Raw genomic sequence first — 14,955 nt, forward strand, 5'->3', positions numbered from 1 at the left:
CTGACACTGGGAAACAATCACAGACATCTAGATGAGCACAATGCAAATCACAGGACCAGTTTTTAAAATTCAGATGCATTATTTGTGTTAAGTAGGTCTCCAATTACCCCATCAAGAAAACACACATATACATGTCATCTTAGAGTACCAATTAAACACATACCCACATAATAAATTAAGATTTTTTACTTCTTAACAATGAAAATATAACTTGGAGGATATGAAACCGAAAACCACACACGTGTCTAAAAGATGTGAGGCCAAACAAAAACATCTTTAAATAATCATATTGTGCATGGAGTCTTAAAAATGAAGCATTAAACCATGAAGCATCACTGCTTTAAGTCCCTTGTGCATCTGTGTGTGTCCGCACACATGTATGCAAGACAGGAATTGGAGATGACCACAGGACGTTAGGATCCCACACGGGTTGTGGTGGTTTTCTTGTCTGAAAAGAAGCTCCTTAGCAGCACGACTTGACTGATACTGACCACCAGCAGGATGAAAGCCTCCCCAATGGACCAGAATGCCACTCTGGTATTGAGGTCTTCAGCTCTGCTGCGACCCTGGGCCTCCCTCAGTCGGAAGTGCGTCTGGTAGTCGATGACAGACTTCAGGGCTTCGTGGATGGAGACGCATGCCGATTCCATCTGAGTCCAAGGAGGGAAAAAGAAAAAGAAAAACAGTCAGGATGTTTTCAGCAATCTAGTCAGAAAAGATTTCACATTCAGTTTATCATCAAATGCAATTAAAATTGGTGGATGCTCTGCTTAAATGAATAAGGATGTTTGTTCAATTTGTCATGTACACACCTGAGTTAGTGCGGTCACTCTGTTTTCATTGGGGAAGAGTGGAGGGTCTTCGCCAACTTGAAAGTCGAAGTACACAGTCTTGTGGGTGAAAGTGGAGAATTCGTTGCTGAAACAGAACTTAAAGGTTCCATTTTTGGCAGCTGTGAATGTGAAGCTGTCGTACTGCTTCTTCATTTCTTTGTAGAGAACAGCACCATCCGGATCCTCCAGACGACAGTCAACATCATAATGGCCCCCAGTCACTACCTGCACAGAACAAAAATAAAAACACACATACTTCTTAAATATTCTCATAGGGAAGAATGTATTATTTCTTTAGGTTGAAACATATTTTTACTGTCACACACTGATGCACATGTACAGGTAGTAGGGCAAACAATATCGTAAAATGAGCGTTGTAGTTCATCAGTTCGTTTATTTATTTTTGGGACAGAGCTAGACGATGGGTTCTCTCTATGAACATCAGCTTTCACGGCTTTACATGATTTCAGCAGCATCCTTTTGGCGATTAGTTGGTAGTCGCATTGTCCTGCATCCGGAAAGTTTAAATGCTGACAGACAAGACCTTTGCTTCGTGTTCGTCGAGCTGTAATCTTCAGGCCGTGCAAATTCTGGACCTGATCGCAATAGCACAGTTTACCTGGAACTCGAGGGTGCATTTCGTCCCTGTAGTAATGTCTTCATAGAAGCACTGCTTGGCGTTGTCCGGCAACTCGAAGGTGAGCTCGGAGCCGCAGACCCTGAGCAGGTGGACACACAGAACCTGCGCCAGCAGCCTCACGGCACGACGGCGGGCCAACATCACGGACAAGCGCTGCGCAACGGGGGACGAACGGACAGGCCTAAAACAACGAGACAACGGAAACGGCCTTAGACACAGACCAGCCGACCCTCACATAATGGTTCTGTAGGAAATATGAACAAATGAGCCAGACAGCGAGTTTGAAGTCAGCTAGCTTAGACGCTAGCTAGTAAACCTAGCGTTAGCATTCTGCTAAACGGACCCTTCGGCCAGGCTAATAGAGAGCTGACGGCGGATACAACATACGCTTAGATGCAATATAGGCGTGTCAGTTACCAATGAATGACGAATATTTACGCTAATGGCACTGAATTAAAAGAGTGCACAACAGATAATCAAATTTAGCGATTAAAAAGAGCAAAACTTAGAAAGTGAAGCTTCGCTTACCCAAACTCCCCTACCCGGATGAAGGAAGTGCACCGGTGACGGAACACGTACATATGTAGCGACGTAAGCGGGCAGTAAGGAAGGGCGTCATCCTTAACTCTTTCGTGTCCGGGTAACGTAGGTCGGCCTGCTGTGTTCGCTATGAGCTAAATCGGCCGAAGCAATGAAACGCCTGCATTTATAAATCTAGAGTTACATGTAGTCTGTCTTCAAAACCACAGGCGTTAATTGGCCTGCCAATTAGCCAGATTTGCTCAGAGGATACCATAATCTTAAAAAGGGTTAGTCTCATGACGTTATGATGGAATTTTAAGGAACTGTAATTTAGGTAAAAGTCTTTCAATCAGTTTTTTTTTCTTTTTTCTGTTGCGTTGTTACACTCTAGCCAGTATTGCATTTTACATTCTGACCACAAGGGTGCAGCATTTAGCAACTATGTAAAACACGTTAAGCGCTGTTGCGGTATTGGTTGGTTTTCATTTTGAATATCATTCTTTCATATCCCATATCAAATCCCAACACATTGTTTTTCATTAAAGAGATCAAGTGACATAAAAATGAAAATTAAGGTTTTGCTTTTTATATCGGTATGTTTTCTTTATGTCACAACAGAAAAGTGTGCTTTGGTTTTTCTCATTAGATTATCATCTGGTTGGTTAAGGTAGGCTCTGAGTTTACTTACTTTTGCCTTGGATTCTGTGAAATTCAAGACTTGAGAAAATTAGTTGTTAGTTGCTTGTTAGCTGTAATTACTCACTACGGGTGTAGTTTCGCCCTGGCCTTAGGTGTGAACTGAGGGGCAGGCTCAGCACTTATTGAACTGAGTTAAATTAGGGCGACTCCTAATTTAGCCTTCTAAAGATGTTGATTACCGTAGCGGTAATCAACATCTGGAGAAGGCTTTGTGATGCTCTCAATCAGTTCATCTACATCTCATCTACCAGACTTCACAAACTCATCTAAGTATCTTCTCATATTATCTCAATCTTTTATCTCATACATCCACAAATCAAGCATCTGAAATGTGTTTCACAATTCCTGTCCACATATCCCACAGATCTCCTCGACGCTATCATCATAGACGTCGCAATCTCAGCAACCTAACTTACTCACAATTTTCGGCACCATCACATATCGTGGTGGCAGGAGGGCTCTGGAACTGCCTATCTTCTGTCCAGAAGGCTGACTTCACCTCAGCATTAGCATCCGTTCACTCCCTCCACTTCCTGGCTTTAACAAAATCATGGATCACCCCTGAGAACTCGGCGACTCCGGCTGCCCTGTCCTCTGCCTTTTCATTCACCCATTCTCCGAGGCGTCTCAACAGGGGTGGTGGCACAGGTTTACTAATGCCTCCAGAGTGGTGTTTCACTCCACTTTCCTTTTCTACTCTTTCCATCTCCTCTTTTGAATTTCATGCCATTACGGTGTCTTTCCCCACCAAACTTTTTATCATTGTCATCTACTGCCCTCCAGGTTCCCTAGATCTCTTCATTGATGAGCTCGACATCCTCCTGAGTCAATTCACCATTGAAGGAATTCCACTCATTCTCCTTGGAGACTTCAACCCTCCATCAGACAAGCTGCATTCCTCCTGCATCCTTCTGCTGTTGACAGCATTTGACCTCACCCTCAACCACTCTCCTCTGACTCACAAAGCGGGCAATGTTCTAGACCCGATCTTCACCCACACCACCACAACATCGGACATCGCAGTCACCCCCCTCCACCTCTCGGACCATCACTTTCTATTCTTCTCTCTCTCCCTTCCTTCTCTTTCCATCCAGTTCTCTCCAAAATGTTCCTCCTCCTTCCATCGCAATCTGCACTCCATATCTCCTTCTTCCCTTACTTCTACTATTTTGTCCATGCTTCCTCACCCTGACTCTCTGTCTTCTCTCTTTTTGGATGCAGTTACAAATTCTTTAATTTCTACACTCTCCTCATCAATGAATCTTCTGTGCTCTCTCTCCTCTAGACCTGCTAAGTCCTTGTCAACTGCCCCCTGGCTAACAGAAATATTTCACTGCCACAGGAGAGAACTAAGGACTGCAGCGAGGCGGTGGAGGAAATCTCACCTAGATTCAGATCTCAGCTCATACAAGTCTCTCCTTTCCAAGTTCTCACTGGAAGTAATATGTGCAAAATCATCCAACTACAGAGAGAAATTCGAATCATCAGCATCCGATCCACTCAAGGTCTACACTATTTTTTCTTCTCTCCTTAATCCTCCCTCTCCTTCCTCATCTCTTACTCTGGAGGATTTTATCACCTTCTTTGAGGAGAAGGTTGCAGCAATCCACCAGTCCTTTTCCTCTGTTCCCACCCCTCCAATCAACATGCATTCCCCAACATCCAACTCTCTGACTTCTTTTTCTCCTCACTTCTCAGATGAAATTCTTCAACTCCTGACTTCCAGCAATCCAACTACATGTCCGCTGGATCCAATTCCTTCCACTCTGTTCCAGACAATCGCAAGAGATCTGCTTCCTTTCATCTCTGTCATCATCAACAATTCCTTATCTTCTGGATACGTGCCTACTGCATTCAAAACTGCCAGGGTGGTACCAATCCTCAAGAAGGCCACACTTGACAGCTCCAGCGTTGCCAACTACAGAATGATATCACTTCTCTCTTTCCTCTCAAAAACCCTCAAACAAGCAGTTTATAATCAATTGTCTCTTTTTCTCACCTAGAACCAGCTGCATGATCCCAATCAGTCTGGCTACAAACTGGCACATTCTACAGAAACAGCCCTCATAGCAGTAATTGTCATCTGTGTTGATTCTTCTAGACCTTTCAGCAGCCTTTGACACAATGAACCACAACATTCTTCTCTCTGTTCTCTCCAGGCTTGGTGTGACTGGCTCTGCTTGAAGATGGGTTCAGGCCTATCTGGATGGAGGGTCCTATCAGGTGACATGGAGTTCCACAAGGCTCAGTATTAGGCCCCCTTCTCTTCTCTTTGTATACTTGTTCTCTTGGTGATGTAATATCTTCTCATGGCTTCTCCTACCACTGCTATGCTGATGACACTCAATTATTTCTTTCTTTTCCACCCACTGACACGCAGGTCTCCAGATGTATAACGGTATGCTTAACTTGCATTGCGTCATGGATGACAGCCCACCACTTGAAGATCAACCCCAGTAAAATTGAGCTTCTGTTCATCCCAGGTATTCCCAACCCTTACCATGACCTCACGGTTTCCTTTGAGAACTCCCTGGTATCACCATCCGAAGATGCCCGTAGCCTGGGCGCAACTTTGGACAACCAATTGTCGTTCTCAACTCATGTTTCTAATCTATCCCGGTCTTGCAGATTCCTCCTTTGTAACATACAAGGGATTCGGCCCTTACTCTCGCAGGAAGTTACCCAGATGCTTGTGCAGTCTAGATCTCAAAACTAGACTACTGCATCTTGCTACTTGCTAGTCTTCCTCTAAGAGTCATCAAACCTCTACAACTTGTCCACAATGCAGCAGCATGAATGGTCTTCAATCTTCCGAAGTTCACACGTTACTCCGCTGCTGTGCTCCCTTCATTGGCTCCCTGTAGCTGCACGCATCAGATTTAAAACCTTGATGCTTGCCTCCAAAGCCAAAAATGGACCAGCCCCTTCATACATGAGGTCAATGGTCAAAGCCCATTCCGTACCTCAAGTACTTCGAATCTCAAGTACGGCTCGGCTTGAAATCATGGACGACAAGCATCGAGACTATTTTCTGTCCTGGCTCCAAGATGGTGGAATGACCTCCCACTTGCTGTCCGGAGAGCAGAGTTCCTTGCAGTCTTCAAATGCAGACTGAAGACCCATCTATTTGCAGAATATTTAAAGCACAACTGACCCTGCTCCCATACTGACTGACTAAATTAGTACTTATAGTAGGGTACTGTTTATGTTGTTTAACAAACTCTAGCACTTATTGTTTATTGCACTTATCATTGTCTAAGTTAGAGCTGATGTATTTTGTACTTCTAGGTATCAGCATTGATCCCTGTATTCTACAGTATTCTAGTTCATTGGTATGTTGGACTCTAACCTACTGTACAGTACTAGTATATTCTATGAGTAAGTGAAAAGCACTTTTGTAAGTCGCTCTGGATAAGAGTGTCTGCTAAATGCTGTAAATGTAAATGTAAATGTAATATCCCGTGCATTAGATTTTGGCTGCCAGTATTTTCACATACATCATATTTTCCACTGTAACATTTGATAAAATCAAAGTTGAATTATGGCATAATGATCAATTCTGTAACATTTACGTTTTAAAAAGGACCTCACACTTGACTGATTTGCATGATTTGGGGGTTTCCACATTTAGAAGCAGTTATTTCACTTTTGTTTATGTAGTCTTCAGACCGTTTTGCATGTTTGTCCTTTGACATTGTTTGTAGATGGAGCATGTGCAAACATATTAACACACATACCATTTCGGGTGTTCCTGCGGTAATGTCTATAGAGGTCTGATGAACATACAGGTTACCTGCTGAAATCCATGCCACAGGAGTTTGGTGCTGCTGAGCTTACATGAAAATGTAGGTTTTATAGGGCAGTCTGCAGTATGAATCAAATACACCATCATACATGCACACTTGTGTATCCTTAAAATGTCCCGGCTGCAAATCAGCACATGTTGCAGTCTCGGATGAGCATTTGTGGGTTTTAGACGAGCCTTCACACTTTCAGTATTTAGTTCATTACTGTTTTTTGACTATTTATCAAAATATTTCCTAATAATCACCAGTAGCTCTTTTAAAATCCTTGTCATGGGGCAATAGAATACAATTTTGTATTCCCTGGATTTTTAAGGCCCATGATTTGAATTTGAATTCATCTGCTTAATCTTACTCATTGAAACCCTCATGTGATATGTTTTATGGCACTTTGTAAGACCTTGATAATAACAATGATAACTGATGGAGACACAAAGTTTGTCTGGTTATTGTCTGCTTATTGATTACAGTAATTAATACACAATTGCCATGGTGAGCTATTGGCTATATTGGTGATATCTCTGCTTTCGGCACTCCGGGTACAAGATTTGTCATGTCAGTTAATATTGGACACTTTATCATGTACTCCTTGTCTAGACATGTTACATTGTGCACAACATTTTATGTTGCTTTCTTCTTAAAATTAACTACCACAATTGACCACAATTGATTTAAATTTCTGTATATTCAAAAGTGCCGCTGACTATGGATTTATGAAAAATTGGGTATCTATTACATATCAGTAAACACCAATTGAATCAAAGTTACATTGTGGTTGCAGGGAAACAAATTCTAGGCAAATAGCTTTGCAAATTAACTGCATATTTTGATGCAATGAGATTGAGGCAGGATTTAGTGTCTTTGTTACAAGCGTTCACTGAGTTACTCCTTTAATCGTTCACTACCAGGGAGAAAAATCATGGAAATCATGTCGTGGTAGATAAACATTGCAATAGGGTTTTATGAGTGTATTTTTAAGTTATCTTTTAAATCAGTATTGAACAGTAGAAAGTGCGATGAACAATTGGGCAATATTTCAAAATAAAGGAGGGAAAAGAACATTGTTTCTGTCTAAAAGAGCTAAAAAAAAAAGTTATGATACTGGAGAGTGAGAAATACCCTGCCCAGCAACACTTACAGATTCACACACAGGCTCTATGACAAACTCATAGCTTCTGAAAGTATCAAAACTGTCAGGTTGCACATTACCTTTGCTTTATTAATCTAGCCCTAGCATATACCAAAATAAGGTCTCAGAACGAACTCTGCTGACAGAGATTGCTCCTCACAGTGTCTTTCTGGGACACAGCTGAAAATGTAGACTATGGTAGGCTGAAGCTAAAAGCAGTGTTTTCATTTGACGTGCGATAACGGAGTTTGATACGTGACCAACTACTCCCTCTTCCTGGGCTCAAGGTTCTTGGGAATATTGACTTAGCTAGTAAAATATTTATGCTGCTTCCGATAAAAGCAAGCTTGTACAATCCATACTCTCCAGACCAGACTCTTACACAACTTTGGCTTTCACCAATTGTGGTAACACAGAATAACACATAAAGAGCTTAAGTGTTCTGGTCTGTGCTATTTCATACCTTCCTGAAGTTCAAACAATATTAAGCTCCAGGTGCAGAGATTTATGTGTTTCATAAGGGAATGCTTGGGTTGGTTGCTAAGGTTGATTGATCTATTGTGATGTGTGCTGTAAATTTTAAAAATGGTTAGGCAAAAAAAGGTGAGTGTAGGTGAGCCATGCAAGACATGTCTGGTATAGGCTTAAAAATATTAATTTTTCTTTTGTTTTGTACTGAGCTATTACGCTAATATTACTAAAATGTAACCTAATGAAAATCTATTTTGAGAATCTTATCTGCGCTCAAATCATCATGAGATAATTAAGCTAAATAACATAGTAAATCTAACTAATCTAATATTTCAGTAAAGGACTTTAAAATAGTCGGGATAGTCCATATTTACAACTTTATGTTCAAAGCTAAGTAATCATTTTAAACACCTCTTTCTAATCAAAAGTGCTGTGTTTTTATTCCTTATAGATGGGAAACACTTTCATAATTTAGTAATAAATATGGACAACTTTTATAGAAATAATATTTTATTGGTGTACAGTCAGAGCAAGAATTTTGTAGATCACAGCCGCTCTGCTGATAGAATAAGCATTATTACAGAAAAGGCTGTTCACGCAAACTTATAAATACCTCTACAGTTACAGCTTGAAATATTGTGATGAAAAACAAGTGTTATTCATGGTACCATTCACTACTTTATCTGCTGTTTAAAAAAAACTAAGAAAGAAACACATTTCTAATATAAGACTGAACTTGACTTTTAAATAAAGGGCATATCTCTGAATATGAAAGTCATAACATTATGTTAAAATTTTCTGACATGTAAGCTGACCTGGAAAGTCAACACATCTGCCAAAATAAAAAGTGATCTAATGTGTGTTCACGCATCGTATTGATCAAGGGCATCTTTACTTTGATGGGACCACAAAGCAAAACAAATGAAAACACCTTCATATACATTACATGATTTATCAAAACATCTTTCAGCCTCATTACAGTACAAAAATGATTACACAGGCCACAGACACTTAGGAATGCTGTAAGGAGAACGGGCTGTTTAAGCCTGTTAAACAGAGAACAGAGTCATGGCTCAGTGCTACCTAATACCATTCGTGTTCAGCAGTATTTATTTTTCTTTTGTCAAGATAACACTGGGTAATTAAACACTTTTTGAATTAGCACTGTCCAAATTCAATGTCCTTAGCAACAAAAAAAAAGTGTTGACTCAATATATTTTTTATTACCCAATATTGCCATGTCATTAATGATTCAATTTCCAAATTTGAGAATTCCATGTGTTGTCCTCTCACATCTCAGTTGTTTTCTTGTGAGACTATAGTTTCCTGCAAAAGACATTGAAGAAATAGTGAGTACAGGTGTTCAAATCTTGGCATGGCAAAACATAGGTACTTTTTATGACCAAGATGCAGAAACAACAAGAAAAAACATGTGAGGCAAGAATAGTCTGTTCAGATCCGTTCTTCCATATCTTATCAAAGGTTTGATGTTGCAACGCTCCTGCCAGACAGTAGTTTGGTCAAGGCGAGCTTATGCAACTTCTGAATGGAAGATAAGAGCACTGTATTCGCAAAGGCTGCAGTGGATCGTCCACGGATCTGTTCCTCATTAGCTGGCAGCCAGAACACTGAGAGCAAGCGCTCACATGATGAAGGCATTAATCAGATTGCAGCCTGCAGAGGAAGCAGCTGTGTCATTACACATCTGGTAGTTTTTAAGATGAATTCCTAGAATTCCAATGTACACAGTGGAGATTTTGTGTTAAAAGAAAATAGAGCAAAATCCATAATCATTTTTGCATTGGTCAGTTTTAGATGCAACACAAGTAATTTGTTTCAGTGATGGGAAATGCAAAACTTTGCAATTTTACTATTTTCTTATGAAGGATTTTGCAGTAGTTTGCTGAAAATTCTGTCACTTATCTAGCCTAAAATGTAGTCTTGCTAAGACAGGTGATATTTACATAATCTATAATATCTTACAGACATTAAATGAATTGTGTGGAATTTTTAGTTAACCTTTACCAGACAATCGTTTTGATTATTTGCTCTGTATTGAGGAAAGTAAGCAACCATACAAATGGTAAGCGTAAAAAAGGTAATGTTCATCTGAGACTACAGTGGAATTTCAAAGGACTGGCTGTGCAAAAAAAGCACCCTTTTAAAGTGATCAAAAGCTCTGTAGCTCATTTTTGTGAGGCTTTTGAGCCGATGCATCCACTTTATTGTATGCGCACTATACATGACATCTCGGTGGGGGTCCCGAAGTCCCCCTGCATGACACTGCTAGGAGGCAAATGCCTTAGCTCAGGGTAGACCTCATATTTGTCTGATGAGCTGAAACTGATCCCTGTTTGAGGTCTTCAGCACCGGGTATAAGAGACTACTGATGCATTAGGACATCTATGACCAGTCCATTTCAGACAAAGGAACCCAACACTGCAAAAAAGATTCTGTCAAGAATGTTTTTCACAAGTTTTTTTTAGTTTCCCTAATAAGGGAGATGTTTGGAATAAAAATATAACCACCACTTACTCCACAATGTTCCACAATTCTTTCAAACATACAAAACAGAACCAAACTGCAATGATTCATGTTGTCGATGTGGTGATAATGTTCTAGACAGATACACATAAATCCCCAAAGCCTGATGCCGCATAGGTTCATGGGTCAATTAGTTTTAACAATTGCTAAACCTCTTTATATATCTATATGAATAACAGGTAAAAAGACATGTGCAACACCATTCAAGGGAGAGGTTCCATCACGGCTAATTTAGTTTTTATCTACTGCCCCGTCATTTTTTGTTTGATAATGCTCTTTCCAAATCCTGGGTGTACCTCTCCACCAATAAGACCATAAGGTTTAAATTGCCATGATACAGCGCTCATTTTGCAGGGTGATGTTGGCAATCATTAAGATCCCGCTTACCTTTATGTGTATGGAAATGAGGCCATTGACTAGAACAGAAAGGTCAGATACAGATAAGGCACTAACAAGCTAAGCACTGTGCCTGTTTTCCCTAATTACAAAGCTATTAAAAAGTTTACTTTGGTGATAACACAAGGGCAAAACTCTGCAGTGCAATATTTCATCTAAAACCATCTTTACAAATCTTTGCAGGTCACAATAACTGTGACACTGTGTTTCAGGGAAAAAGGTACAGCTATTTTATCATACCTGTATTAGAATAAATGTATGTAGTACATGATTAAATGCACGAGTAGTTCATCATCTCTTGCTGTAATGCATGCCCTGTCTGCTTTTTTATGCCTTTTGCCTTTTTCACCATTTCATCTGGGTTTTCTCAAATAATTTACTGTTAACATTGATTCAATTCCTTTAGAGTTTTATCTGAATGCTTTATATGGTTATGTGAAGTGTGTGTGTGTGTGTTTTTAATGAGATGTAGCTAACAAATAGACTTACAAATGGCGTCCTCTCCCCAAATTTGCTCCAGAATGTCATTCTGACAGTATTCCTGTGGCCCGTTCGCTGGTCAAAGGTCTGGCAGTGTGAGAAGGGAGGGCTATACAGGTGCAAGCTGACTGCACATTCTGTGTGACTGACGTTCTCTACCCGGTGCAGGCCTATGGAATCTGCAACACACACGAATTCCATTGGAAGAATCCAAGAGAAGACATATTGATTTCACTTGGTACTATTGTCATATTTCACACTCAAGCAATAGAATCCTGCAATGAGTTGCAGCTTTAGCTGATATGGATATTGAAATGAAAATCATTTAAATTAACCAATTGATTTTATTTGTTCATTATATTTTACAGAACAAGTCAAAAGTTCAAATGCAACTTTTTATTTTTCTTATTTACGTCTTACAATAATAGTAAAGCCAGTGGACAAAAATAAGTAAACAAATAAATCTTTATACCTTATATTTCAGGTTTTTAAAAGGACGACAGCTCATTAGATGCTTTTCCAGTGGTATGGAGAGCACTTTTTGCTAAGAAACGTTTTAAACAAACGTAGAAATCTTTAGATAAAGATGTCCTTAAGATCAGGTGTGTTCAAACTTTTGACTTGTACTGCAAGTGCTCCAAGTTCTATTTAAATACTTCACTTCATATTTATAGTCTTAGTCATGTAATGAAATTTTTGTGCAACATTTAACGCTAGAAGAAGGGTTGGCATTGACTAGAATTAGTAGTGTATCAAATGACTGGACCTTCTTAGGAGCAGAGATATACTCATATTTTACTATACAGTATGTATAAGTATGTATAACTGAACACCAATTACCTTAACCTTAGAAAAATATAACAAAATGTTATAAATGGATTATTAGGACTATCTAAATTATTACACAAAAAGGCATTTTGGCTGGATATACCATTTTGTGTCATACTGCAGAAAGCCATATTAGGCAACATTACCATTGATGTAAGCACACTGGTTTTCCTTTAAGATTCGCTGAGATTTCTGGACCATGTCGCCATGGGCTTTACGATCAGGCCATTCGAACAGCGTTTCCTTCAACTGACCCTGGAGCAGCTTCAGGAAGCAGTGAGAGTCTGTGTGGTCATGGATACTACTGCAAATCGTGCACAGCACAGGCACAGTTAGAAAGAGAGAACGTTTGGGTCGTGGCAAATACAAAGTGCCCTCAGCATCTGACTCCATCCAAAACATGTGCTGCAATTGCTGTTGCATTAAAGAAAGTTATTTAACCTTACATGAAAATAGCCTCTGTGAGAAAAAACAAAAAGCACAGAATTGGCTGGAATTGCTAACTGAATGCTGAGTTAGAAATTGCAGCATTCCGGGTTAATGGCATGATATTTTTATGGAAACCTATCATTTCATGCTCACCAAGTATCTTAGTGGTCTAGCCCAATGAAGCATATAAGGTTTATGCTTTGGTAAGCAAGTATTTCTGAAGTTTTAAAATGTTTCAAATGATAAAAAATGAAGACCAGTTTGATGCAAAATCATGTCATAAAATAATTTTATATATGCTAATCTATGCATAGAACACAACAGTAAGTCATAGTATTTTAATGATGTCAACAGCTCCTTACCTGCCATGCCCTTCACCCCAACAGAGAATCATAAGGTTGAATTTGCCATTTCCCTCATCGACAAGATTCCTGGTATACCTGAAGGAACACATTAAATATCTCATAACATACATCTATTTTCTCACTCTTTAAGTTGCCAAAAGTTAGCTGCCACTCATATTCATGAATGTTGGCCAAAAAGCCAAAAGCAGAAAACACTTTAAAAAATAAACAAAAATAAATAAATAAATAAATAAATAAGAAATGAATAGGTAATGACTTAGAGATTTGGTTAATTTTTCAACAACTGTGAAAGAAACTGAAAATTTATCCGGCCAGTACAAAAACTTGGCCAAATGAATCATAGCTCACAAATGAGGCACTTGACATCCTCTGTAAATTAAAGCAATTACGCGCAAAAGCCTACGCAAATTATATTTTGTGACGTGGGATATTTAATTCATGTTAAAGGTTGATTGCTTCTCAGTAAGACTTGTGCACTTGTTGGTGCAGTTCTGTAAATATCTGTCATTAAACTGGACATTCCCAGGAGTGTGTAGGACCCATTCTGCAGACTGCCCTGGAGAGTCCCACGTGAAGGGATTGCATAAATTGCACTGATGGCTCGATGTCTATGCTAATTTCCGAAAATGGAATAGAGTGAATAACAACTAAACGGTCCTCGGTTTATAAACATGAAAGCTGAGTTTTGACTGGAACATTCCGGTCCGGAACGCAGCAAACAGCGGGTGTGGTCGCTACTCCCCGGGCTGTGATTGGCGCCCCCATACCCGCCCTTTAAATTCCTCCTCTGTGAAGGGTTTTACTGAAGTGATCGGTATGACGTTGACAGCGCAGCCTGGCAATCTCGGAACATTTCCGCTCCAATAACAACACATTTGTGCAAACAGTTGGCTAGGATTGTCAGATAAAGCTAGCTTATCTTACAGTGCAGTGCCCCAGTTGAAAAAATAATTTAACTGCTTTTAAGAAACCTTTTTACTCATGCATAGCTCGGACTTACAATAGTGGTTTAACCTACTTTTCGTGAACGACAGATCTACTCTTCAACATCATTTATGGAAAACGAAATAATAGTAGTAGTAATAATAATAATAATAGTCATCTTTTTCATCTTACCTGTATTGGTCAAATTTTGCAAATTTCATCCATTCCTGAGGCTTACTTGCATATGCCTCCATAATGTTCTGCACTTCTTCCACGTTGATAATGTCATTTTCGAAGATTTTGTGTAGAATTTTAATAAGCCCGTCCAACGTCTCTGGTTTCACTAAACCGGCCTGCTCCATGCTCCACTCAGACGTCCGTCCTTCCAGGCTGGAGTGAATGAGCAATACTCACGTTTTTATAGACTTTGGCCAAACTTTAAAGGACTGTACCACTGTGCTGCAAGATGTAGTCTGTCTGTAAAACGATATCACGACGGGGAAAAAAAACAAAAACAAACTATTTAAGGTTTGAGTTAGATGTCTGCAGTGACCTACTTGTTAGTTTAAAATGGAAACTGAAGCAAGTTAGAGCTCATTCTTAAACAATGTATCACCCCTATCAGTTGGGTTAATCTGCATTCTCATTTTATTGGCTGCAATTCAAGTGCTCGTTGACCGAAATCTGGTTTTAAAAAGTTTATAACTGCAGATTACAAATAGTTTTCTGTTTTCCTTTACAAGTTTCTAAAATATTTTTACCTTTGGAGAGGACCGACTGCAACAATCCCTAGAGGGTTATTTTCTGAATGTATTTATTTTTTACTTGTACAAAAAAGGTAGTTATTTCCTTAGGGGAATTATAGCAATAAACCTATTTTACTGCACTGACT

The 14,955-nt window shown here is 39.5% G+C and overlaps 2 protein-coding genes and 1 long non-coding RNA gene across 3 annotated transcripts; 1 reads left to right on the forward strand and 2 right to left on the reverse strand.

Moving 5' to 3' along the window:
* Positions 1–171: 171 nt before the first annotated feature.
* tmed7 (transmembrane p24 trafficking protein 7) lies at positions 172–2,069 on the reverse strand. The gene is made up of 4 exons (XM_026999729.3): positions 2,002–2,069; positions 1,453–1,654; positions 813–1,058; positions 172–650 (listed from the first exon to the last, which is right to left on the reverse strand). The coding sequence occupies exons 1-4, from the start codon at positions 2,052–2,054 to the stop codon at positions 414–416; spliced, it is 738 nt and encodes a 245-aa protein (XP_026855530.2). The 5' UTR covers positions 2,055–2,069; the 3' UTR covers positions 172–413.
* A 1,556-nt stretch (positions 2,070–3,625) lies between these two features.
* LOC145653757 (uncharacterized) lies at positions 3,626–6,777 on the forward strand. Its single transcript, XR_014119950.1, has 5 exons — positions 3,626–4,199; positions 4,393–4,766; positions 4,854–4,917; positions 5,075–5,177; positions 5,323–6,777. It is a non-coding gene; the product is annotated as an uncharacterized LOC145653757 (long non-coding RNA).
* A 1,812-nt stretch (positions 6,778–8,589) lies between these two features.
* Positions 8,590–14,476, reverse strand: cdo1 (cysteine dioxygenase, type I). The gene is made up of 5 exons (XM_026999730.3): positions 14,256–14,476; positions 13,137–13,214; positions 12,492–12,649; positions 11,527–11,696; positions 8,590–9,423 (listed from the first exon to the last, which is right to left on the reverse strand). The coding sequence occupies exons 1-5, from the start codon at positions 14,423–14,425 to the stop codon at positions 9,394–9,396; spliced, it is 606 nt and encodes a 201-aa protein (XP_026855531.3). The 5' UTR covers positions 14,426–14,476; the 3' UTR covers positions 8,590–9,393.
* Between the last annotated feature and the right edge of the window lie 479 nt (positions 14,477–14,955).

This window comes from Electrophorus electricus, chromosome 25, assembly GCF_041902795.1.
Source record: "Electrophorus electricus isolate QZ-2024a chromosome 25, ASM4190279v1, whole genome shotgun sequence".
In the NCBI taxonomy this organism is placed as follows: domain Eukaryota; kingdom Metazoa; phylum Chordata; class Actinopteri; order Gymnotiformes; family Gymnotidae; genus Electrophorus; species Electrophorus electricus.